The sequence below is a fragment of the Chenopodium album genome, chromosome 11 (assembly GCF_948465745.1).
Source record: "Chenopodium album chromosome 11, dcCheAlbu1.1, whole genome shotgun sequence".
Taxonomy (NCBI): Eukaryota; Viridiplantae; Streptophyta; class Magnoliopsida; order Caryophyllales; family Amaranthaceae; genus Chenopodium; species Chenopodium album.
This window is the reverse complement of record NC_137844.1, coordinates 58,016,498-58,042,331: the sequence shown is the minus strand read 5'-3', so window position 1 is coordinate 58,042,331 and position 25,834 is coordinate 58,016,498. Positions and strand designations below refer to the sequence as shown.

The following is a 25,834-nucleotide window of genomic DNA, read 5'->3' as shown; positions in this document are numbered from 1 at the left end:
ATGGTTAGAGCAAATCGCGTACCTCATGATCAAGTTACGTATAATCACTTAGCTGCCAACAATAGAAGAAGATTAGATCCTCCTTTACCAGAGTATTATTTTGGCAATTTTTGTCAGTTTCTCACATCTAGTACTACAGCAGGTGAACTACTAGAAAATAATTTGGGATATGCAGCCTCATTGTTGCATCAGTCCGTGGTAAATTTCAATGATAAAGATGTGCGCAATTTTTATAATGTATGGTTAAAGTCTCCAAGTATAATATGTAATGCGGATATTCTTAACCGTAACAGTGTAGGAGTAGGAAATTCACCTAGATTCGATATGTATGGTAACGAGTTCGGGTTAGGGAAAGCAATAGCTTTTCGTACTGGACATGGAAACAAGGGTGTTGGGTTAGTGTTTGCTTGCCCCGGAAGTGAAGGAGGAGCAAGTGTTGATGTAGAGCTATGTTTGTCACCTGATTCGATGGATGCTCTCGAATCGGATAAGGAGTTCATGTCCTTTGTCTCATTGCCATAGTAAGGATGGATTAAGGTCTTCAAATACAGAATAATGCGTTAAGCTACCGAAGACTAAACAGGCCAAAGTATCCATTGCTCTTTAATTTCTTCTGTTGTTATTTTTTTTAATGTTTCACTTCATTGTATTATTTAAAAGAGTTGTCCAGTTATTTGAATAATATTGTGAGTTTATCTACCTTAACGTCTTTGTCATACATACTTGTTGAGATATACAAAGTATGTACGAAATATTTTATATCTCACAAATAATACCACTATTAAAATTCGGTGAAATTACGACCGTATATCTACGACCGTCAAGAAAACGGTCGCAAAATATGAAATTTGCGACCGATTTGTACGCGGTGACAAATTTGCGACCGTTTTAAAGGCGGTCGTAGATTTGTGACCGTTTTCATGCTAAAGAACGGTCGCAAAGGTATTTAAATATTTATTTTTAATAAAAAACTTGGCCAAAAAAAATTAAAATTAAAAAATTCTATTACGACCGCCTTTGGCAGTCGCAAATTTTGCAAATTGCGACCGATTATTGACCGGTTGCAATTTTGCGACGGCTTTTAACCGTCGCAATACGGTTAATTTTTTTTTTTTTAAAAAAAAGGATATAAAAGGTTAGCTCCCTAACCCTAAATAATACTGAACGCCGCTCATCATCAAGACTTTTCTTTCTCTCTCTTCTCACTCCCCTCCACTTCTCTCTCTTCTCACTCTTTTTCTCTTTCCTTTCTCTTAATCAAATTCAACTATTAAACTTGCATTTTCCACACAAAAAATCAAGAAAAATGCCTCTATGATTTCAGATCTGTAACAAATTGGAGGAATTTTTGATTTGTAACCTTATTCTCTTCTCTTTTCTCACGCCTCTTCACCTCCCTCTGTAACTTTTCGAATTTTGGTATAAGGGTTTGAGAAACAAATGAATTTGGTGTTCATGGTCAAATTCGACCATAAAAATTCCAGATCTGGAGTTTTCGTGGTCGAATTTGATCATATAACCCCAAAGAGGAAGAAGTATTAGGAAAGGTATTTTTTTTTTTTCTGAAAATTTTGTTTGTTTGTATTTATTTTCGTTTTTGTTGTTTTAATTCGTTTTTGTTCAAAATTTGTTTAAGTTTTTAAATTGTTCGAATTTCGTTTATTTTGGGTATGATTTTGATTTTGAGTTTTCGTTAGTTTTATTCGATATTTTAGGATGGGTTAAGGTGGTGGTGTTAATTTTGTTTTTGAATTTACTTGTTAATATTCTTTGAGGGTTTTCGTTGATTTTGTATTCCTTGGTTTTTGTTGATTTTATTCGTATTGGTTCGAAATTTGTGTGATTTTTGTTCAATTTCTGGTTTGACTTATGTAATTTTTGTTCGAAACTCTCGGTAATTTTTGTTTGTTTTTTTTGTGGGTTTATTTTTTTGATAAATTTAAATGTTTTTTTGGGGTTAAAGAAGGGTGGAGGTGGTGGTGGGTAAAGGTGGTTAAAGCTGGCGAGGGTGGTGGATAGTGGTGTTTTAGGGTGGGCAGTGGTGGTGGGGTAGGTTGTGAAGTACAGGAAGTCTAGAAGTTGGCTTAGGTGTGAGAAGCGGTAGGGGGTGTGGTTGTGAATAGCAGGGGTGGGTGGGTAGGTATTTTCTTTTCTTTTTGTTTTTTTTTTTAAACTTTTAGCGACGGCCAAAAGCGGTCGTTAATTTCAAAAATTGCGACCGCTTCTTTTACCGGTCGCAATTATTAATATTTGCAATCGTTTCCCTTGCGGTCGTTGAAAATAATAAAAACGGTCGCAATAAATATGCGACCGTCACACAGTCGTACTACTACATTTTTGATATATTGCGACGGTTAAAAAATAGCTAATGCAACGATCCTTATATTACCGTGGCATTAGATGAGCCTAATGCCACAGATTATACTCTATATATAAAATGGTGTGGCTAATGCCACGGCTTGATGAAGCCGTTACAATATAGGTGCTAATACAACGACTTGAAAAGGCTATTGCAACGGGTGAGATATTATATTGGGTAAATTGATAATGGGCCTAAGTTTTAAATTCCCTCAGCTCCTTTATCGTTTTCCAAGTATTTTTAGGTTTGAGTTGCGTCAATTAGATCAGATCCCGTCGCCGCATTTTTTACTTTCACGGTTCATTTTTTTTTTGTTGAGAAAATCATTTTCTCTCTTCGAATCCATGGGAAAGTAGCCATATTTTTATCTCTGAAAATCATTTTCTCTCTCTGAATCCATGGCCGATCCTTTTCTCTTCTTGAACTTGATTTTCAATTTCTGGGTTTTTTGTATAAAATTTTTATTGCCCAGAAATTCTCCAAAAACCCGTAAAATACCAGAATGTTTAGACTTTAGAGAGAGAAGGGGCGGCGGAGAAGGCGGAGGCAGAGGAAGCGGATCTGAGTAATAAAGATTATTGGTATATTCCTCCATCAGCCCAGATCGATTTTTGATCTGTCCAGATTGTTAGCAATTTGATGTTGGCTGGGTTTCCTACTTCTTATTAAGAAGACCCTAGTCAGGCGCTTCGTAATTGGGATCTTAGTGACCCTTTTACTTTGTTATCTTCTGTTAAGAAGGTAGTCATCATTTCTCATTTCTCTTTGAATTTTGTTGTATTTGACTATTTATTTTGCATTTTAATTATGGGTGATTTATGTGCTCTGGGGTTCAGTTGATTGTTGATTTTTATATAATGTGGTTGTTTGGATTGATAATGGCGATGCACAATTTATCTCTCAATATATATATAGAGCATATTAATATTTTTTATTATGGGGTTTTTGTGTTCTGATTTGACAATGTGCAAAAGTGATCAGAGATTTATTAAAATTGTGTTAACTTTCTTTGATTTTTAGCAAATTTGGTCACCTTCATTGACCTTGGCCAATAAACATCAAATCACTAATATGAATTATGTACTCCATTATTGTTATTGCTCCATGGGTCTCTTGTTTTGGTTTTGTTTCGGCTGGCTATATTAGTGATTGGTCATTGTAATCATTTAGTGCTTGGTCCTTGTTATCATGAGCTATATGATTGAATTAATAGTTTGAACTATGCGAAAGCATATCGAAATTTCCCTCAATTGGGTTTCTTTAATTTATCCATCTTATTATCTTTAACATTCCAATAATATCAATATTTGGCTACTTCTGTATATATCAATTTGATTTTGACTCTTTAATACAATATGGAGTACAATTTGAGGTCTTTCATTAACGTATATTTTTTTTTTATTTACGAAGGCAATTATATGATTATTACATTATAGAAAATTTCGTTTGTATAATTTTGATTAAAAAGTAATGATTGATTGGTAAAAAAGTTTTTACGACCTTCAATTTCCTAGTTTTTTTCTTCCTATGTATGCCGTTAAGTTGTTGCTGCCCTGTTGTTTCATTATTGTTCATGGCCTTATTTGGTGTCGATTGTAGGTATAAGTATGCGTCATATCTGTTTATATATTGAGTTATTGAAGATTGAAGATGGACTTATTCCTTGTCATTAGTTTTGAGTGCAATATCTTGTAAATACTACATGCATGTTTAATTGTACACTTTAATTCTTTCCTTTTTGTTTAAATTTGACATTCTCTTATATTCTTTTCTCATACTCTATGGTAGTGAAGAATTCTTGTACATGGATAAACTTTTGGACTACTAAGAGTTTATTTTCATTAACCTTGATACAACTGCTTACTTTTATGTTATGAGCTTTTGAACAATGTCCCTATGTATTGCACGCCTCTCATGCAGAGTGCCACAGACTGCAGAGTAGTTCTTAGAGAATAGTGAAAATGCATAAAGTTACTTATTTTTACATTTGCACATGTAATTGTAGGGTGTGAGGCACATGAAAGGTTTTTGATCTGGACTTTATTGTTTGTTGTAGCCACTATATCCTCCGGGTACTTTTTACGTTACTTTTTCTGATTGAATTATATATGAGAAAAGAGGAATGTTGGATGTTTATCTTCTTTTTTGTTCTGAATTCTTTAAATTGGATTGTGTTTTTATAAGGTTTTTTGGGTTTTATTTGATATATGCAGGTTGTAGAGAATTGACTACACTGATTTTTGACTATTTTTTTTATCGGTTTAGCTTGCAATTAGTATTCATGAGCTAATTAGTTTTCGACGATAAGAATGAACTGACCTATATTTAGGATGATGTAGGTGTAAACAATTGCATGAGCACATCAACGATTGCTATGATAGGAGTTGGACTCCATTGAGGAAACTTTGAACACCGAGTTGCAAAGATCTCAAGCAGGATCAAGTACTAGTAAAAGAGGTGGATACCTAAGCTAAAGAAGGTGCTTCCCGAATTGGTGTACTTGAGAATTTGGAGAAGCTAGAGAAAGAAATAAATGATAATGTAGTCCATAACATTGCTGAACAAATGGTTTCGGGGACAAAATGATTTAGTTTTAACTTTATAATTGTTTTCTTTCTTAGTTATCTAGTGATAATGTAAATTTGTAATTTTTCTTATAGATAACAATGTACAAACTTTTTATTTATATTAATAAATTCTGATTTGTTTTTGGAAAATTCTTATTATTATATGTGTAATAATAATAATAATAATAATAATAATAATAATAATAATAATAATAATAATAAAAATTAGGGTATAGGGAACCGTGACATTAGGTATAAGAAACCGTGGCATTAGGTATAAGAAACCGTGGCATTAGGTATTATAGCTAATGACACGGCAAATAATGTTGCCGTTGCATCAGGTGTTTATCTAACGCAACGGATCATTGATGCCGTGGCATTAGGTGTCATATGCCGTTGCATTAGACCTATTGCAACGCCAGCAGATGCCACGGTACATGGCCGTCGCATTAGGCCTAATGCCACAGATTTTGATATCTAATGCAACGGATTTGAGGGTTGCAATAGGTCAAAAATGTAGTAGTGGTAATAATTTATTTTTGCAACCAAGTAAATAACGACCACCCCTTTACGACAGTTGACGGTCGCAATTATAAATTGCGACCGTTTTTCCTATTTTCTGCGACTGTTAGAGGCGGTCGCAAAAACCTTAATTTTTAGTAGTGTACCCTTTTATTGCACCTAATAAGAAACAGAGATAGTATTATATTAATGTAATAATGTTGAAGCGTTATTCAATAACAATATTTTGGTAGCCATTGTAAGCAATTAATTTGGGCGGGACAATATTCCTTTGCACACAAGAACTAACTTTTAACAATTTTACGTTTGGTACATGTGGGAATAAATAATTTAGAGTCAAAAGAGCATATTAAGGTGACAACTAGCAATTCATATGCTAATTTTAAGTAAAATACAAACTTTAATGTTTTTTTTCCCCTGTAAAATTGGCACGCTATACTTCATGGCGGCTAAGGTGGCTATAAGTTCTATTATTTCAAGATCAATGCATATGAAAAATTAATCTGCTACAAGTCAAACAGACCAAAAATTGAAAGATGTATTCTTCTAACATGAAGCACATTTCCTAATGCTTTGTAAAGCCAAAATATGAGGTTGAAGAATCAAAACAACCATATCATCTGGCTCCTAAGGATTTATCCTTGCTTTCTTTCCATCACATCCAAATCGGTCTCATGTTCATTAAACCAACCCATCTAGATGACCATCGAGAGTTTTCAATCCTTTCGTTCCTTGATGGACTTAAGGAGTCTCTTTCTCTCACCCTGGTTCATTTTTACCCTCTAGCGGGTCAACTTGTCTCGGAAGTAGATGAAGACAAGCATGAATGTCGAATCTATGTGGATTGCAACAAGGGCCCTGGGGCTAGATTCATCCACGCGGCTTTAGGTATGACCGTTTCTGACATTCTCTCCCCAAAGGACATACCATTGGTAGTTCAATCATTATTTAACCTTAATGAGGAGGCTCTGAACTACGATGGTCATACAAAACCTTTGTTATCGGTACAAGTCACAGAGCTCCTAGACGGGGTGTTTATTTCGTGTTCTATAAATCATTGAATTACTGATGGAACTTCTTATTGGCATTTTTGGAACAAATGGTCCGAGATACACAGAGTAAACGACAATAATAATCAAATAATCCATAACCGTTGGTTTCCCAACGGATACAGTCCACCTATTGCCCTCCCCTTTACCCACCGTGATGAATTCATAAGAAAATTCGAAGCTCCTCAACTTAGAGATCGATTTTTTCATTTCTCGTCCAAGTCAATAGCAACACTTAAAGCCAAAGCCATTAATGAAAGTAATAACAACAAAATCTCTTCCTTTCAGGCCTTGTGTGCACTTGTTTGGAGGTCAATGGTTCGAGCAAACCAACTACCTCATGATCAAGTTATTCATAACAGCTTACTTGCCAATACTAGGCATAGGCTAGATCCGCCTTTACCTGAATACTATTTCGGAAACTCTATTAAATCGATTAGTACGAGTACTACGGCAGGTGAATTACTCGAAAACAATTTAGGGTGGGCGGCATCATTGCTACACCACGGGGTGGCAAATCTAAATGACAAACTTGTGCGTGACTCAATCAATGAGTGGTTGCAATCTCCTTATTGTTTACATCATGCAAAGTTGTACAACTATAACACGACAACGATAGAGAGATCGCCTAGATTTGACATGTATGGCAACGAATTTGGTCTAGGGAAAGCAGTAGCAGTTCGTAGTGGGTATGCAAACAAAGCTATTGGAGTAGTTTATGCTTGTCCGGGACACGAAGGGGGTGGAGCTGTGGATCTTGAGATATGTTTGCCACCTGATTCGATGAATGCCCTCGAATCAGACCAAGAGTTCATGGCCTTTGAAAATATTTATATGTGTTAGAGATAAGACATATAATCATATTGATTGATATTCGGAAATAGTACATTTGGATTATTCATGTTAATATATTTTTTAGTGAAATATTTTATACATACCTCGGTGCAGTGTGCCGTACATCCAACTAACAAAACGTTAGTTTTCACTTTTCATTTGATTTTTTTTAATAAGCTATTTATTTCATAATTAAATGAAAAATAATGATCAAAATGAGAACAAAATGTTCATGGGCCGATGGGCGCACCGCATATGCACCCGAATGTATATAATCATCTCTCACATGTTTATGGTATATCTACTATGAAGATTATTTTGTTCCTATCCTATATTATCTTAGGTGTTGTATGAATATTCTAGATATTTGATGAATAATTACAAGCCACATATACTATTATCTTTTTATCAACTTATCAGTAGTATGTGTTGAGCAATCCGCAATAGCCAATCACCAATTCTGTGGTACTTTTTGAGATGTATTTTTTTGGACTTTTATGATGACTAGCAAAATTTACTATGAAAATGTCTGCAGAAATTTCCAGTTATATATTTTACCATATCAATGGCTAAATTTATACACATTTGTCATTTGATATATTATATGGAGTACTTTGTTTTGTCTTCGTTGTTTTTGTATATGACTACAATTTGTAACACAATGCATATTCTAGTATCGTTTAAACGGGTAAACCTACATACCTTTTTTTTTTTCTCTATTCGCAGTAACACAATGCATATTCTAGTATCATTTTATGGATAAATAAACATACATTTATTTCTCTATTTGTAATTACACAATGCATATTCTAGTATCATTTATACGGATAAACCAACATTTATTTATTTCTCTATTAATCAAAGGGTGTGTAAACCTAGAATTATTTGATAAAAGAAAAGAGAATTATAGTCATCATCAAATTATTCCAACACTTAGATTATTTGTTTTTAATCAAGTTGACATTACTTGCTAAATAAAAAATAGAGACCTAATTTAAAAATTACCAAGCTAATTATGTATAAGATGGTTAAGAAAATCCTTTTCAAGCTAGACAGTACACATGTGAAGAATCATCCATATATACTCCCACATCAACCCATTGTTCACCTAATTAAGCTACGTACATATTAATGAAAACTAAAACTAGAACTCACCAAAAAAAAATAAAAACTTGAAGATGAATTCTTCTACCGTTAATCACATCTCTGAATTCTTTGTGAAGCCAAAATATGTTGTTGAAGAATCAAAACACGAGCCGTGTCATCTTGCTCCCACAGATTTAATCATGCTTTCTTTCCATCAGATCCAAGTCGGTCTTATGTTCACCAAACCTTCCCATCTAAACGATCAAGAGTTTTCGATCCTTTCGTTCCTTGATGGACTTAAGGAGTCTCTTTCCCTCACCCTGGTTCATTTCTACCCACTGGCGGGTCAACTTGTCTCGGAGGTAGATGAAGACAAGCATGAATGTCGAGTCTATGTGGATTGCAACAAGGGTCCTGGGGCTAGATTAATCCACGCGGCTTTAGGTATGACCGTTTCTGACATTCTCTCCCCAGAGGACGTACCTTTGGTTGTTCAGTCATTTTTTAACCTCAATGAGGAGGCTCTGAACTATGACAGTCACACAAAACCTTTGTTGTCAGTTCAAGTTACTGAGCTCCTAGATGGGGTGTTTATTGCATGTTCCATAAATCATTGTATTACTGATGGAACTTCATATTGGCACTTTTGGAACAAATGGTCCGAAATACATAGAGCTAATAACAACCAAAATAATCAAATTTATGAGTCACATTGTCTACCAATCCACAGACGTTGGTTTCCCAACGGATGTGATCCCCCTATTATATTCCCCTTCCCTTTACCCACCGCGATGAATTCATAAGAAAATTTGAACCTTCTCAGCTTAGAGATCGAATCTTTCATTTCTCATCCGAGTCTGTAGCAAGGTTAAAAGCCATAGCAAATAAGGAAAGTAATAACAACAAAATCTCTTCCTTTCAGGCCTTGTGTGCACTTGTTTGGAGGTCGATTATTAGAGCAAATCGACTACCTCATGATCAAGTCATCTATAGTTATATAATTGCCAACACTAGGCATAGGTTATATCCACCTTTACCCGAATTCTATTTTGGCAACTCTATTAAAGAGATCACTACAAAAACTACAACTAGTGATTTACTTGAAAATAATCTAGGGTGGGTGGCATCATTGTTACACCACTCGGTAGCAAGTCTCAATGACAAATTTGTGCGTGATTCAATCAATGAATGGTTGCAATCTCCTTTTTGTTTACATCATGCAGAGCTATATGACTATAACAAGGTAATAATCGAACAATCGCCAAGGTTTGACATGTATGGCAATGAGTTTGGGCTAGGGAAGGCGGTAGCAATTCGTAGTGGGTATGCAAACAAAGCTATGGGGGTGATATATGCTTACCCGGGACATGAAGGAGGCAGAGCTGTGGATCTCGAAATATGCTTGCCACCTGATTCGATGAATGCTCTCGAATTAGATGAAGAATTCATGGCCTTTGTATCATTGCCGGAGTGATGGTGTACTACGTTCATCATATTAAAATTTTATTTAATTGTTGTCAAATTAATTTTCAAATTAGTAATTTGGTTTACAATTATTGTTGAAATGCCATGAGCCTTTTTGGGGTTGTACATGGCTTGAGTTCTTGACTATTATCTTTCTTGGTTTACAATTAGTAATTTGGTTTTTTACAATTAGCAAAGTTAAAATCTTTAACACAAATTTCATTGTAATTGGTCAATAACACATTAAAATGAATGTATAATTGCATTACTTATCTAATGTTGCATTAATATTACATAAATAACAATACCTACCTTCTAAATTGTACCATCTAAAGTTCTAAACGCCTAAAACACCATCTAAAATCTTAATTTGAAATAAATTAAATGTATAATTTCAATCTGATTAAGGAAAATAAATCATTCTACAAATATTTTGTATTTTTATTAGACTATGTTTTATAAGTCTTCTTTTTTATAAATATAATCATTGATGACTATGCTGTGTTAATGCCATTGATTAATTTTCGAGGAAAGGTACTATCTTATTATTCAAGTACACATAACACATTTACGTAGGACCTTATTAACATATATTCATATACATACACGTTACAAAAAAATTAAAAATTTATTACTCCCTCTGTATTCAATAACATAACTAGAAGAAAAATTATTGTACAGAGTACTAAAACATCTCATAGCATGTTTGAAATTCATCAAAAACACAGCTTATTGGATTCCCAATGAACCCATAGCCTTGGCCCTTTGTCTAAGAATAACCTTCTGGAATTTTCCAGTCGATGTCTTCGGAATTTCATCAAAAATGACGGTCTTAGGAGCCATGAAACGAGGCAAATTATAACGGCAAAACTCAATGATCTCTCCCTCGTTAATCTCGTAGCCATCCTTCAACTTGATAAACGCGCAAGGTGTCTCACCCCAGTGATTATCGGGCCTTGCCACGACAGCTGCCTCAAGTATAGCAGGGTGACTATATAGTACCGTCTCAACTTCAATCGTACTAATATTCTCTCCACCGGAAATGATAATATCCTTTAAACGGTCCTTGATTTCTATGTAGTTGTCGCGGTGTTTTACAGCAATGTCACCAGAACGAAACCATCCTCCTTTAAGAGCTTCCTCTGTTGCTTTCAAGTCCCTCAAGTATCCACTCATTACAGTATTTCCTCTAAACATTATCTCCCCCATTGTTTTACCTATTTATGCAAAATATAGTTAGATTTTTGCCTCTAATAAAGGTATCACACGTAAAAATGTTGCATGCATTGCACATACGTAACACACAAAAAAAGGTTGTTTATATTTAGCAATATTACCATCAGCTGGAACACTTTCCATAGTGATAGGATCTCTAACGTCAACATCTTCTAGCCCAAGATGTTGTACACCTTGTCTTGCTTTAATCCTCGATTTCTCGATAGGATCAAGAAAGTCCCACTCGGGATTCCAAGCGCAGTATGTGCCCGGGCCATAAGTCTCCGTCAGACCATACATGTGAATAACTTCGAAGCCTAATTCTTCCATCTTGATTAGTATTTGAGGTGGCGGGGGTGATCCTCCCGTGAGCACCCTTACCTTGTTTGGAAGTGTTCTTTGGTCATCGACAGAGGAGTTTACAATCATGTTCAAAACGGTAGGAGCTCCACCAATGTGAGTGATATTGTGGAGGACAATGTTATCAAATATGGCCTTAGGGGTGACCTTTCGAAGGCATATGTTCGTTCCCCCTTGGGCCGCCACACCCCACGAAAGACACCATCCGTTGCAATGGAACATAGGGACGGCCCAAAGGAATGTCGGCCTTGGACCCATTTCATGAACCAAAAATGTGGAGATGGCGTTTATGTAAGCCCCTCGGTGATTGTAAACAACTCCTTTGGGACGGGATGTGGTGCCTGAGGTGTAGTTGACGCTAATAGGTTCTAATTCATCGATTGGCATTCGAGGTTTAAATTGATCGTCCCCTTTGGATAGGAGATTCTCATATTCATAATCATATCGAACATTCTCATGTTCTTCAAAATCATTAGGGCCTTTGATGAGGACAATTGATGGTAATTCTGCCCCGGATTTTGACAATAGATGGAGAGCTTTTGAAGCAATGTTAAGTAATTGATAGTCTACAAATAAGGCCTTAGCTTGGGAATGATCAAGGAGGGTGGAGATCATGGATGAATCAAGGCGCGAGTTAAGAGCACATAGAATGGCTCCGGCCATTGGTGCTGCAAAATGTAGCTCATAAATAGCAGGCACATTCGGGGATAATGTTGCAACCTGCACGATCACAAAATGGAAAAGATAACGAGTCACTTTAATTGCTTAACAGTTAGACACCTGAATGGTTATGAAAGTCACATTTTTTAGTATGCTTAACTAAAAGTCAAAAACTCTAGTAGTGACTAATCTTGTTAGTCAACAGATAAGAGTTTCAAGAAAGTGATGAAAGAAATAAACAATATACCACATACGTACATGTTTGGACCAATTCATGTAAACTTCTACGTGTAAATTTATTTGATTCCCAAATTGTCACAATCAAGCTATCTTATTACACAGCTAGGAGTGTTTAGTCCAAGTTCATATGCCATATTTTGATAAGTGTTATTTATTCTACTGCCCTATGTAACAAGGGTTCGTTATTGCATCTTATATAATTTAAATACCTATTTTCTCCGTTTGTTTTAATATTGCATCATTTGCCTTTTACAGAAATTTCACAAATATTGCACCATATCCATTTTAGGAAAATAAAATCATTAAATACCAAAATTTAAGTAAAATTTTCCATACGAGCTGGCCAGGAGAAATACGAAGGTGAGTGGTGAGAGCAGAAGCAAGTTTGAGACAGCGCCGATAAGTCTCACTCCAAGTGTAGCTAGAACCACCATAGACAACGGAAGTATCATAGGGAAACACCTTGGCAGCGCGTTTAATGAAGGTGATTGGGGTCAAAGGAGTGTGGTTAGCCGGACACCTTACTAAACCATCCACCTTTCTCCATGACGAATCTCCCCCTTCCCCACCATCTCCACCAATCGAGTCTAAAGAAACTCGTATTCGTGATTTTGGTGGTGGAGTTAAGAATACTAGAGGGGCGCTTACACCCACAAACTCACGCTTATTATAACATGTGAAGTTTAGAATCATTATCGTATAATTTGAAGTGGCTCGATTGTTCAAACCTTTGGTATGGTGTGAAGATGATATACTATGACAAATATGTATAGGAAGGAAGCTTTAACATTATGCGTAAGAAAAAGATTAACGTAATTACGTAACGAATACTTAATATAAATTAGTGGGCGCTTTGATTAGTATCTTTATTAATTATTAATTATTACCCCATTAATTCAAAGAAGACTTTCACGTATGAATTTTAAAGAATGATAAGTTTTCAGCTCTACAAATGGTAGGGTGATAGACAAATTGATTACGCTAAAATGTATAATTATAAAATAATGATTATGTGGCTTCAATTTCAAAGACAACTAATTTTCTTTGAATACTTAACAAAATGAATTAAGAACGGGTCTATTTCTATAACTACCAATCTATAATTTATAATTAATACTAAAATAACAATCGCTGACATCATCCTAGACACATGTCAAGTTGTTATTAAATTTTTTCCCTCCAAAATTATACATAATCACATTATTTTATAAATTTAATTTTATATAATTAAAAGTTTGATTAGCTATATATTTTTTATTATTATTAGTATCAATATATTAAAATCAATCTAAATAATTTAATTGATCTTCCTTAATACCCCTCTCATCATTCAATTTTTCTATAAAGTTCTATATGTTTTAAAAAAATATTTGATGTATGTATTATTAATTTTGGGATTTTTTTTTAATTTTGATGTAAGAAACTGAACAAATTTAAAATATTTTATTTGTCAAATAATCTAGTATTTGAACATATGAGTGGCAAATAAATTTCAATGATAAAAGTGTGCGCGTGATTGAGTTTTATATAGCTAGCTAGTATCGAATGAAGAAAAAGAAAAAAATTGAACCGTAAATTGGACCGGGAGTTTGAACCCGACGTGAATCGAACACGCAACCTTCTGATCTGGAGTCAGACGCGCTACCATTGCGCCACGGATCCTTTTGACATTCTTTGACACTTTTATAATTAGGACTTTATCTTCTGCAAATCTAAATATCTAATCCTTTTTATTTTTGTAATCTACTCTGTATGATAGACTGACAGTTTATCATGGATTAATGTGTGAGAGATGGGCTTGTAAATGGACTATTAAGATTATAAAAATGGGCTTGGTAAAATTTTCTAGGCTGAATTTTGATACTACTATCTTTGGGCCTTTGATCCAAGTAGTTCAGGCTTATGGAGAATTCATCTCCAGTAGTTAATGGTCACCGCCAAAATTGAACATTTAGTGTAATAAAGATGAACATTTTCTAATTGAATCTATTTTACAATAATTTTGTATTTTTCAATAATTAAATATTCATTTTCATATAGTATGAAGTTCATTCTTACAAAATAAACGTTCATTTTCATGCCGTATAATGTTCATTCTTATAAACTTAAATGTTCATTTTATTTTTTAATTAATACGAAATACAAAGTTTTGTGTTTATTCAGTTGTATAAAACGTTCGTTTTTATAATAAAGGATGTTCAATGAACATTAGCATTAATAATGTTAGACATTAGCATTTTGTTCGTTATTAAAAAACATATTGTTGATTTATTTAATTGGTATTAAATCATATAACTCAATTGCATGATATCCATTCAAGAGAATTGAACAAATAAAAGTATTTAACTTGAAACTTAAAAAAATGTTGATGAATAAACAATAATATCACAGGTTAATTTATTTTTATTTACAACTGAAATGTTCAGTTATATAATATTAAATGTACATTTTTTTTTTCAGTTTCATAGTCCTTTTATTTTACTCTTATTTTATAAATGTTCATTTTTATATAATACAATGTTCAGTAATAAATGTTTATTTTTTTTTCTAGTAAATGTTCATTTTTTTTCTAGTAGATGTTCATTTGCTGGGCGCGACCTTAGCCAAATATTTGTGATTCATCTCATGTGTCTCTAAAGCCAATCAGCTTATTGGTAGGTAAAATGAAAGTAGTCTGCGATAGTAGAATAGGAAGCAGGTGGGCCTAAATGGGCAGCCACGTATCTTAAGTCTTAACAATCGAAATGGACGCTGATCGTGATAGTTGCCTCGTGCGATCCGATTCGGACACCCAAATTAACACTTCTAACTGTGACTGTGTGAGCACCTCCACGGCTCCACCTACGATGAGTCTTTTTTTAGACAAGTACTTTGTGATGAGTTGATGACCAACCTTTTTACTATACAATTCTCTTATTCCTGAAACATGAAATATGTGGTACATGATAATGGTTGTTGGAAAGTAATCTTTGCATCCAAGTTTTACTTTTTTTTCATCTCGTCAAAACCAAACAAACACATAGCCATAGCTGCTACGAATTCAGGGACTCTAAATAATACGGAGTGAGTAATCAATCTACACAATCTCTTTGATTGTTGCTCAAAAGCCAGCCTAATTTGAAGACTTGAACTTATTCAAAGTCATAAACTTTGATTTATACTTTTAAAACTTAGAAGAGTGGTTGGTAGAACTTACCAGTATAGTCTATATAATGAGCACTTGTGCATTATTAAAAACTTTGTTAAACAGTCTGTAGATAGATTCTTTACATTTACTCCACATGAAAGAATTTTATTGGACAATCAAATTACGAATAGTATTACATTGGGATAAAAAGTTAACATATGACTTGATAATCAACTACTCCTTGCAATTTTTTTTTATTTTTTTTTGAGTGAGTAGTTATAACTTATAAGACAATAACATAAACAAGATTTTGTTTCGGTTAGTAACCTAGTAACCAAAGTAACCTTAATAGTATAGGCAAGTTAATTGGCTTCTGAGTTAGTAACTTAGTAACCAAAATCATCTTAATAGTATAGGCAAGTTAATCGGCTTCCGAACCACTTTGTTATGATTGACATAAGAAAGATAAATGAAATTAACAAACAAGAATGAGTGAGATATGTCCACAGATAGTCGAAAATAGACCCAAAATTAAATATTACATATTTCAGGAAAATTACCCAAATTCCACACATATTATAAATTGATGGGAGTACTTGGGGCAAGGTGGAAAGTATATTAAAAAAAAAAAAAAAAAAATCTTAGGGATTTAATTACGGAGACTTATTACTAAAGAGAGGGTGTAGTTGACTTGGTCACTTGAGGCACCCACATCACCTCCAAAACTACAAATGTCGTCATTGCTTAGTGATACTCCAAAAAGAGCTATTTCCAAGAAACTAGCAACACAACTTACTCCATTTTTCTAATACAATTGGCCTCACATACTCTATATATAACAACTTAACTTATCGATGAAACCTATGCTCATTTCTCAAACACAATTACCCAAAAATCCACAAAATGAGTGCAACAACAGTTGAACACATTTCAGAGTGTTTCATCAAACCAAAATATGAAGTGGAAGAAGCCAAAAAACCATACTACTTAGCCCCAATGGATTTAGCCATGTTTTGTGTTCATTACATCCAAAAAGGTCTACTCTTTACCAAACCATCCCAATTTAATGGTCAACCATACTCAACCCAAAACCTCCTTGAAAGTCTCAAGGACTCCCTTTCACTCACCCTCGTCCATTTCTATCCCTTAGCCGGCCGCCTTGTTACACAAGTCGACGAAGACCAACACCAATGTCTGATCTTCGTCGATTGTAACAAGGGGCCGGGAGCAAGGCTTATCCAAGCCACGTTAGATATGACCGTGTCCGATATACTTTCACCTACCGATGTTCCTCTAGTGGTCCAATCATTTTTTGACCACGACAGGGCTGTGAACCATGATGGTCATAACGAGTCGTTGTTGACAATTCAAGTCACGGAACTCGTAGACGGGATCTTCATCGGATGCTCTATGAACCACGCCCTAGGAGACGGAACCTCGTACTGGCTTTTTTGGAACATGTGGTCCGAAATACATCGATCAAAACACAAAGAATTAGTTCCCGTGTCACGTATGCCAGTACTTGAACGTTGGTTTCCTAAAGGGTATGGTCCGACCCTTTACCTACCATATGTCCATCCAGATGAATTCATTACTCGACACGAAGCACCTCGATTAAGGGAGCGGATCTTTCACTTCTCCGCCAAGTCAATGGCAAGACTCAAACAAAAAGCCAACGAAGAAAATATTGGTAATAATGCCAGCACGATATCATCGTTTAAGGCCTTATCAGCATTGTGTTGGCGAACCATTGTTCGAGCAAACGGCTTGTCTCGTGATCAAGTCACAAATTGTAGATTAGCTACTAATAATAGGCACAGATTAGACCCGCCTTTGTCACCAGAATATTTTGGTAATTGCATAAGCGCAATGGCAACACCTACCACAGTTGGTGAACTACTTGACAACAACTTAGGATGGGCTGCGGCGTTGCTGCATCAGTCCGTGTTAAACCACAGCGACAAAGTCGTGCGCGATTTTGTCAATAAATGGTTGCAGTCTCCCTATGTATACCCAATGGGGATGTTCGATAGTTCCAGTGTGATGATGGGAAGTTCGCCGAGGTTTGACATGTATGGTAATGAATTTGGACTCGGAAAAGCTATAGCTCTTCGAAGTGGGTATGCAAATAAGTTTGTTGGGAAGGTGACTTCTTATGAAGGATATGAGGGTGGAGGAAGTGTGGATTTGGAAATATGTTTGCCACCGGATTCGATGAAGGCTCTTGAATCAGATGAGGAATTCATGAGTGCTGTCTCTTCTCCTAGTATAGATTATGTCACAATTTAAGTATCCTATTCAACCATTTTGTAGTTTTCATTTGTTATCAAAATGTATGTTGCTACCTCACGATTTTATGCTATTCTATGAAATTCTGTCACTTGAATCAGATGAGGATTTTATGAATGTTTTCTCATTGCCGCTTAAAGGATAAGAAAATACAAAAAACTTCGTATGTAGCAAAGCACAGAAATCAACATACTTGTATGTAACACTTCTTTACCTAAGACAATTCTTATCAAAGACATACTTCGTATTTGATAAGTTTGTGAGGGTCACTACTTATTTTACCTGTATTTAACTTATGTTTGTTGAACTTCACTTACTTTTACTTGAATTTTTTTTTTTAAGGTGAAGAATATATCCTAATTAATATCCTAAATTATAATCAAAGATTAGACATATACATGCTACCAATGAAGATGAATGAAGATATGAAATATCTTCTGCAAGTACCCCAATATAATGGCCTAATTTGCCATTTTTGGTAATTAGTTGGTAACTATTAATATAGCTTAACAGGTTTGATTAGCTTGTTGTAAATAGTTGGTCGTGTAAAGGTGTTGGAAATAGCCGTTGATATTACGTAGTAGTTGTTTTTGACTTTTTGTGGTACTTGCTATTAAAAAATAAAAAATAAAAAAAATAAAAAATAAAAACTATTAACCAAACACTCAAAGCAGTTTTTTCATATGGTCAAACCTCTTAAAAGACTCAATAAATTAAAAGCTTTTTAAAAATCACTTTACCAAATAAGGCTAATACGAAATATTAAAAGAAAATTCTTAGACCCTGTTCTTTTGAGCTTCTGGGCAAAGCAGAGCAGAAGTCAGCCGAGTCGAGCCAAGCCGAGCAGATCAGATATTATTATTATTATTATTATTATTATTATTATTATTATTACCGCATGATTATTATTATTATTTTATTATTATTATTATTGCATTATTATTATAATCATTAGATAATATTATTGAATATTAATTATTATTATTATAATAATTATTATTATTATTAATTGTCCTAAAAAAATTATTATTATTATTATTATTATTAAATATTAATTATTATTATTATTATTATTCAATATTAATTAGTATTTTTAAGTAGAGCAGGGCAGAGCAGATTAAAGCATAGCAGGACTCAGCAGAGCAAAGTAAATCAACTCTAAAGAACGGGGCCTTAGTATATCCTATATCATCCTTTGTCATATCATGATATCAGTGTGTCAATTGATTTTAGAACCCATTTTTCCAAAATCAAATCGTAATCATATATTCGTATCCATGTCTGTATCCATTTTAATGTAACTAATTTTTATTTTTTTTTTAAGAACATTTTAATGTAACAACTAACAATGGCCTTAATCATGGTTTCTCTTGGTGCCACATAGGCACATATCAATAAATAATCTTGACGCCGCACCTACAAATAATCATTATTTTAAGATCTCCTCTTATTTCAAGGATCACAATATGCCCAACATCAATAAAAGCTACTGGTAATACTCACAACTCCAGTCTAACTTTGGCCTTTCTTCTGCTATTTTATATTCATTCTTGGGAAAGAAATACTACGTAAAAGAAATAAATTAAATTTTAAGTTGTTTTGAGTCAAGCCATTTAGCCAATTTAGGATAATTAATCATGGATTCATGTGATTATTTATAAGTAATTCATTATGATTGGTTAGTGCTTCGTATTATGTATATGATCATAGTCTTTCTTATTTTATACAAGTATTCATCATGGTACATAATTATTTATATGTTAATCGAGCTATATTCGAAGGTAGATTCCGTCCATACTCTACTATCAAACTCACATTATACCATACCATAATACTAACAAAATACTACAAGCCATTATAAATTGACTTAAGGATTAATAATAATAATAGTATTTTACTATTACTACTACAAGCCATTATTGAATTTGAGCACAACTGTCATCTTCTCATATATGCATGTCTAATTTTCACTAGTACTCAATATATATATAGGCCTAAGCCTTACTAATGCTGCAATAAGGCTCTTTCAATAGCTCAAAATACCCTATCTTCCTATAATCTTAATTATTCTTAAATCACAAATATGAGCTCAGAAACTGTTAAACACGTCTCGGAATGCTTCATCAAACCAAAGTATGAGGTGCAAGAAGCCAAGCAACCTTACTACTTGGCTCCCATGGATCTGGCCATGCTCAATTTCCATGATATCCAAAAGGGCCACCTCTTCATGAAACCTTCACATATAAATGATCAAGAATTCTTGACCAACAAACTCCTTCAAAGCCTGAAGGAGTCTCTTTCACTCGCCCTTGTCCATTTTTACCCACTGGCAGGGCAGCTCACTACATGTATCAGCAAAAATCGGCATGAATGCTTGGTCTTTGTAGACTGCAACAAGGGTCCTGGAGCTAGGTTCATTTATGCCACATTAGACATGTACATGTCTGACATTATGGCACCGGTTGATGTTCCTCTGGTTGTTCAGTCATTTTTTGTCCATGATCGGGCTATTAACCATGATGGTCATAAAAGGCCTCTGTTATCAGTTCAGGTCACTGAGCTCAAGGATGGGGTTTTTATTGGTTGTTCCATGAACCATGTGCTTATAGATGGAACCTCATATTGGCATTTCTGGAAAATATGGTCCGAAATACATAGAGCTAGTGACAAGCAACTTCTTGTTTCACGTCTACCCAATCATAAACGTTGGTTTCCTGATGGGTATGGGCCGGCTATCCCCCTCCCCTTTACTCACCCAAATGAATTTGTAAGCAGGTATGAAGTAGGTCAGCTCAGAGAGAGAATCTTCCATTTCTCCCAAGAGTCTATAGCAAGACTAAAATCCAAGGCCAACAAAGAAAGTAATACCAACAACATTTCCTCCTTCCAAAGCCTCTCAGCACTCGTCTGGAGATCAATTGTCCGAGCAAACTGCCTATCTGAAGATCAGACCACAAATTGCAGATTTGCTACAAATAACAGGCAGAGGTTAGATCCTCCTCTGCCTCTAGAATATGTAGGTAACTGCGTTACGGCAATGATAACTACTACTGCTGGTGAACTACTCGGGCACAACTTAGGGTGGGCAGCGTCGTTGTTGCACCAGTCAGTGGTAAACCACAGTGACAATATAGTGCACAAACTCATCGACAGATGGCTCCAGTCCCCTTTTGTTTACCGGCCAGGCAAAATGTTCGATCCTTACAGCGTAATGATGGGAAGCTCACCAAGATTTGACATGTATGGAAATGAATTTTGTCTCGGGAAAGCTGTGGCAGTTCGAAGTGGGTATGCAAACAAATATGTTGGCAAAGTGACTGCTTACCCAGGATATGAAGGGGGAGGAAGTGTGGACCTAGAGATATGTCTACCACCTAATTCGATGAGTTCTCTGGAATCAGATGAAGAATTCATGGCTGCAGTAACAATACAGCACAGTGGATATCAAAGAAGGCATCCCCAAGACTCCAAGAGGCATGATATGAAAACAATCTAGAATAAATTTGATGAAACCAGTAAAATGTTTAAGATGCATCTAAATTTTAAATTTCAATTTATTCATTGCTAATTTTGTTTTTGTATTGACAAAGCAATACACGTTAAACCATTAAAGTAATCTGTAGGACTTGAATATGAATAGAAAGAGTCCCAGATTATTTAAAAAAAAAAAATTGATCCCAAAATTATATGTACCTAAAAATTAAGAATTGCCTCTTTAAAGTGACCTGTAGCTAACTCATCTAGTACAGCAAAGAACACAAATTAACAAATAGTTGTAAGATGCTTCTTTAGCTAAGTAAAATCATCAGAATCCCACTAAAGAGTTCCACATACAAGAGAGAGCTCAATGCACGAAAAAGATTCACCGAGACCAAACTGCTTTCCCTAGCAATAGGAGAAGAAACTTTCACCATACCTCTAGGTAGGTATTGCTCATCTAGTCTATGTGTTCCGTTCATATACACTTCCAAAGGTAAATAGCTCAAGGAAGTAGAGAAGAGCTTGTTCGAATGAAGGACAATATATAGATATAGAAAGTGAAGAGCACAATTCCAGATAGCATACGCTTCCCATTAAAGAATTTTAAAGAGGTAAGCCCATTGCTTTAAAAGGCCTGAGTTGCAATGAGGCAAAAGGGCACCCAATGCTTAGGCACTTAACTGACACAGTTGAATGATTATTCAGATGAATAAAAAGTTATACAGTTTGACATATAACAAAGCCGCTAAGATATTCACAACAATCTAACTTAGTACCATAGTTATCGGGGAAAAAATAGAAATAAAATCAAGCTCCGTTGCAAACTTCCCACCCCCCTAAAAACCACCACAGGAAAGGAGAAAAAAAAAAAAAAGTGGAAATAAGTCAATGTAAATCTCTTAAGCGTAAAATCTTGAATTATATTGTACACCTTAATTTGGTATGATATGGGTAAACTAATTACACTAATAGTCTCTCCTTTGTTTTCAACTAAAGTATGTAAGCTTCTGTATGGACATCAGGTTAATTCTTCACACCATCTCCAATTCTATTGTATATTAACATAAAAAAGATCCAATATTGTCATATAGAACAACTTTGGGTCAAATTCTCCTATCTTACAATCCAAACTCAAAACATACTATGATACTAAGAAGCCCCAATACACATATACTCAAATACTGACGGCACACTAAAGGCATCCGTCCCTTACTTCCTCCGTCCTTGGTTGGATAAAGAGGGAGGGCATTGATCTTCAATTTTTCATGTTGTCAAAGACTAAACCAATGGTTTCTTCGTGTTGTAAAAGAATGAACATTGGAAATGGAATACATGTGCCTGGCTAAGCTGGTAGTTCAATCAAAGGTACATTATGGATAAATTTGGTGGTGTTCAATGAATATAAGCAATACTGACGTAGCTAAATTCTGCTCATTCAAAGAGTATCTAGCTTAAGGTACACTCGAGCATATAATAGATAACATCTGTACTGAAATTTAGGTCAAGTGTTTCTCTAATAGTACTGCAATTAGAATCTACATTTCAATAATTATCCTATTTCCAAACAAAAATTGCAGAAAATATACCAAACCCGGATTCAATTACAGCATTCTACAACCAATATAGTAAAGCTTATTATCAAACTTGCAGCATTAAAAGAGAAAAAATGTCGAAAAATCCGATTCAATCCCAATTGAAACAACAAATTCAAGATTTCAATAACCCAAAATATACAAAACAAGAAAAGAAAACATTAAACATACCTCGTATTGTTGAGCTTGATCAATAAACTTAATCTGTTCTTCGGCAATTTCCATCTTTTTTCTCTCTCGTCAAACCCTTCGCCCCGACCTTCAACCACCCCAGAATAGGACCCACGCACCCACTTAATATTTGGGGCCAAGACTCAATTTTTCAACACCCACTTCAAATTTCTTCAATTGCAGGACACAATGTCGACACTGAACCTTTTTGTTTCCTTTTTGAAATTCTACTGGTTAGTATTATGTTTCAAATATGTAATTTTTTTTAGATTAGGGAATTAGTGATATATGTAGCTCTTAAAGCAATACATAAGTACTTTAAATATACTTTTCAGAACGAAATTAAGTTGGACATTCAAGATAAAATCACGTTTAAATTAGTTTAATTTATGTTAATTTATCTTCAATATTTCCCTTTTAGCTTTTTATTTAAAGGCTATGTTTATCATTTTCTTTTTTTTTTTTTTTTTTTATTTAATGACAAAATTGCTACTTGAAAAACGCTAATTCTCAAATACTATAGCGGCTTTATAGGTAATTTACAAATAAAACCTTTTAAGGATGAAATTTTATTTCTCATTTTGACAAACTTGGACAACCTTTTTAATAGTGGCGGATATTGGCCAAAAATATTAAAGGGGTTGGAATATGAATATTTTACCTCTCGCTCAAAACTAATCATTATGTCCCAATATTTTATAATAAAATAACATTATTAAGTTTAATAGCTAATAAATTACAATAAATTACAATTTTTTTTATTTTTTTTTTTTTTGGAACCCCTTTTAACTTCTTCCTTTTTTTGGAACCCCTTTTAACTTCTTCTTTGACTCCAATCTAAACCACCAAAAAGGCAAAAGGGCACAAACATACCCCTTTATTTTATTTATTTATTTTTTTTTATATAGAGTAATAAACTAATAATCACTTTTCCTACTGAGTACATCCTTTTTTTCCTAAAAAAAAAAAAAAAAAATTGAGTACCATCCTTCATTTTTTTTTAATCTTCTTTTCTTTTCTTTTTATGTCTTGTTTAGTTGATTGTAAAAAATAAATTCTTATGTCTTGAATGGTTGATTCATTGATTGTAAAAAATAAATTCCTATGAAAAATTTTAATGCAAGATATCAAATTAATAAGAATTACATAAATATGTTTAGTTGTTGCATGAGGATTAAGTTTTTTTTTTTTTAGAGTAAAGTTTATGTTAAATAATCAATTTTAAGTCACTTTGTTAAGATAAGTTTACATTTGTGAGAATTCATTGAACGAAACACACTATATCTAGTGAATAATAAGTTTTTGTTAACCAAATTTACATTTTTGCTAAGCTTAACTTTTTTTTAACAGAATTCAAAATGATTTTTAATAAATTTAACTTACTTTTGCTTAGTGAAAAGATGGCCAAAATAATACTATCATAAATAAGAAAAACATTTGAGATTCACAAGCTCTCATTGAAGATGAATGAACCACAAGTCCACTGTCCACTACAAGTCTACAACCATTAGTAATATGTTTTCTTCCGCTAGTACCACAAATCCACAATGGCACAATGGCACAATGCTACGAAGTATATACTCCGTGTTTGTCATATCTCATATCTATTAAAGTAAAATAGAATAATTCCCAAAAACTATACCATGCACTAATATTATCCTTTGTCAAATTTTTTATTTTTTATTTCTTTTTTGCCGGGATCATATTTTTTTTATTTATTTTACCCTTAATTGTTGTATTCCCATGTCTTATCAAAATATCAAATTCGTATGCCATCCTTCAAAAAAAAAAATCAAAATCGTATGCCATACATTATATTCATGTCCATTACAGTACAAATGCAACATAATTTTCATCACGCCTCAATCCCCACTTCAATAAATAATCTTGTCACGATTTCGTGATGCTAAGCTTTTCTCGATAAATAATCATGTTTCATGTTGCGGTATCAATGTTTCATGACCTAATATTTTATATGTCTTTGTGGGAATATATATATATATATATATATATATATATATATATATTTTGGTGTTTTTCTTCAGATATAAAAGTATAGATTCAGATTTTATAATAACAATAGTTGAAAGTATAGATTCTAATTTTATAATTACTTTAATTACGGTTTCCTACACAAATATTATGCTCGAATGTGATGCCTGGTTAGTGCAATTAAAGGGCGCTCTTCAGGTTTTGCACCAATTTATTTAGATATGGTGATATTGTTTCAGATAGCTCCTTGTGTGACTATTTTAGTATTTCTCGTGTCAAAAGCAGTGGCGGATGCGTGGTGTTGAACATGAGGAAAAATAAAGTTTTTAAAAAAATAAAAATAGATGGATATAATGATGAACGCATACACAAGTACAAACCAATGAAACGAACATTGAAGCACATTTGGGGGGCGTTTGGTACCAACTTCGTAAAAGTAACGGAATGAAAACAAATTAGGAGGGAAAAGGGTAATATATAGTGTTACCATTACTAGTTGTTTGATATTACTAAGGAAACGTAAACGATTACAACCAATCCGTTTCCTTTTGTTTGGCATAAAAAAAAAGGGAAAATATTTTTTTTTTTTAAAAAGGAAAAACAAAATTAAACCCTTACAGTTTTGGTGGGCAACATTTATCACAATTCACAAGCTGCTAAAATGCTTCAAGACTTCAACTTACTCCGAATTCTTTTATCTTTTTCTTTTTTTTAACTCCAATTTAGTTAGTCTAATTTAATAATTCAAATCATCAAAAATCAGATGACTAGATCACTTTTTTCTTTTATTGATCATAAAATCACAACTACACTAGATTGAAATCAGC

The 25,834-nt window shown here is 33.9% G+C and overlaps 4 protein-coding genes, 1 long non-coding RNA gene, 1 other non-coding gene and 2 pseudogenes across 6 annotated transcripts; 6 read left to right on the top strand and 2 right to left on the bottom strand.

Moving 5' to 3' along the window:
* Positions 1-522, top strand: LOC145566983 (BAHD acyltransferase DCR-like). Its single transcript, XM_081626227.1, has one exon. The coding sequence runs from the start codon at positions 1-3 to the stop codon at positions 520-522; it is 522 nt and encodes a 173-aa protein (XP_081482353.1).
* Positions 523-2,560: 2,038 nt separating this feature from the next.
* Positions 2,561-5,076, top strand: LOC145569407 (uncharacterized). Its single transcript, XR_014096107.1, has 2 exons — positions 2,561-3,100; positions 4,689-5,076. It is a non-coding gene; the product is annotated as an uncharacterized LOC145569407 (long non-coding RNA).
* Positions 5,077-5,984: 908 nt separating this feature from the next.
* On the top strand, positions 5,985-7,565 carry LOC145569406 (putative acetyltransferase At3g50280; annotated as a pseudogene).
* A 525-nt stretch (positions 7,566-8,090) lies between these two features.
* LOC145569405 (putative acetyltransferase At3g50280) lies at positions 8,091-10,153 on the top strand (annotated as a pseudogene).
* A 313-nt stretch (positions 10,154-10,466) lies between these two features.
* On the bottom strand, positions 10,467-13,121 carry LOC145569404 (putative CoA ligase CCL13). The gene is made up of 3 exons (XM_081628752.1): positions 12,693-13,121; positions 11,219-12,176; positions 10,467-11,098 (listed from the first exon to the last, which is right to left on the bottom strand). The coding sequence occupies exons 1-3, from the start codon at positions 13,047-13,049 to the stop codon at positions 10,611-10,613; spliced, it is 1,803 nt and encodes a 600-aa protein (XP_081484878.1). The 5' UTR covers positions 13,050-13,121; the 3' UTR covers positions 10,467-10,610.
* An 825-nt stretch (positions 13,122-13,946) lies between these two features.
* TRNAW-CCA (transfer RNA tryptophan (anticodon CCA)) lies at positions 13,947-14,018 on the bottom strand. The gene has a single exon. It is a non-coding gene; the product is annotated as a tRNA-Trp (tRNA).
* Positions 14,019-16,367: 2,349 nt separating this feature from the next.
* LOC145569403 (putative acetyltransferase At3g50280) lies at positions 16,368-17,804 on the top strand. Its single transcript, XM_081628751.1, has one exon. It carries the CDS (start codon positions 16,387-16,389, stop codon positions 17,770-17,772), a length of 1,386 nt encoding a protein of 461 aa, XP_081484877.1. The 5' UTR covers positions 16,368-16,386; the 3' UTR covers positions 17,773-17,804.
* A 2,051-nt stretch (positions 17,805-19,855) lies between these two features.
* On the top strand, positions 19,856-21,268 carry LOC145566982 (putative acetyltransferase At3g50280). Its single transcript, XM_081626226.1, has one exon. It carries the CDS (start codon positions 19,856-19,858, stop codon positions 21,266-21,268), a length of 1,413 nt encoding a protein of 470 aa, XP_081482352.1.
* The last annotated feature ends 4,566 nt before the right edge of the window (positions 21,269-25,834 follow it).

Excerpts from the sequence above, each read along its gene's own strand:
- LOC145566983 (XM_081626227.1), top strand. The coding sequence starts at position 1 with ATGGTTAGAGCAAATCGCGTACCTCATGATCAAGTTACGTATAATCAC.
- LOC145569404 (XM_081628752.1), bottom strand. The coding sequence starts at position 13,049 with ATGATTCTAAACTTCACATGTTATAATAAGCGTGAGTTTGTGGGTGTA. Across the intron at positions 12,177-12,692 it reads GTATTTCTCCTGGCCAGCTC|GTTGCAACATTATCCCCGAA; the intron begins GTATGGAAAATT and ends GTGATCGTGCAG. Across the intron at positions 11,099-11,218 it reads GGAAAGTGTTCCAGCTGATG|GTAAAACAATGGGGGAGATA; the intron begins GTAATATTGCTA and ends TTGCATAAATAG.
- LOC145569403 (XM_081628751.1), top strand. The coding sequence starts at position 16,387 with ATGAGTGCAACAACAGTTGAACACATTTCAGAGTGTTTCATCAAACCA.
- LOC145566982 (XM_081626226.1), top strand. The coding sequence starts at position 19,856 with ATGAGCTCAGAAACTGTTAAACACGTCTCGGAATGCTTCATCAAACCA.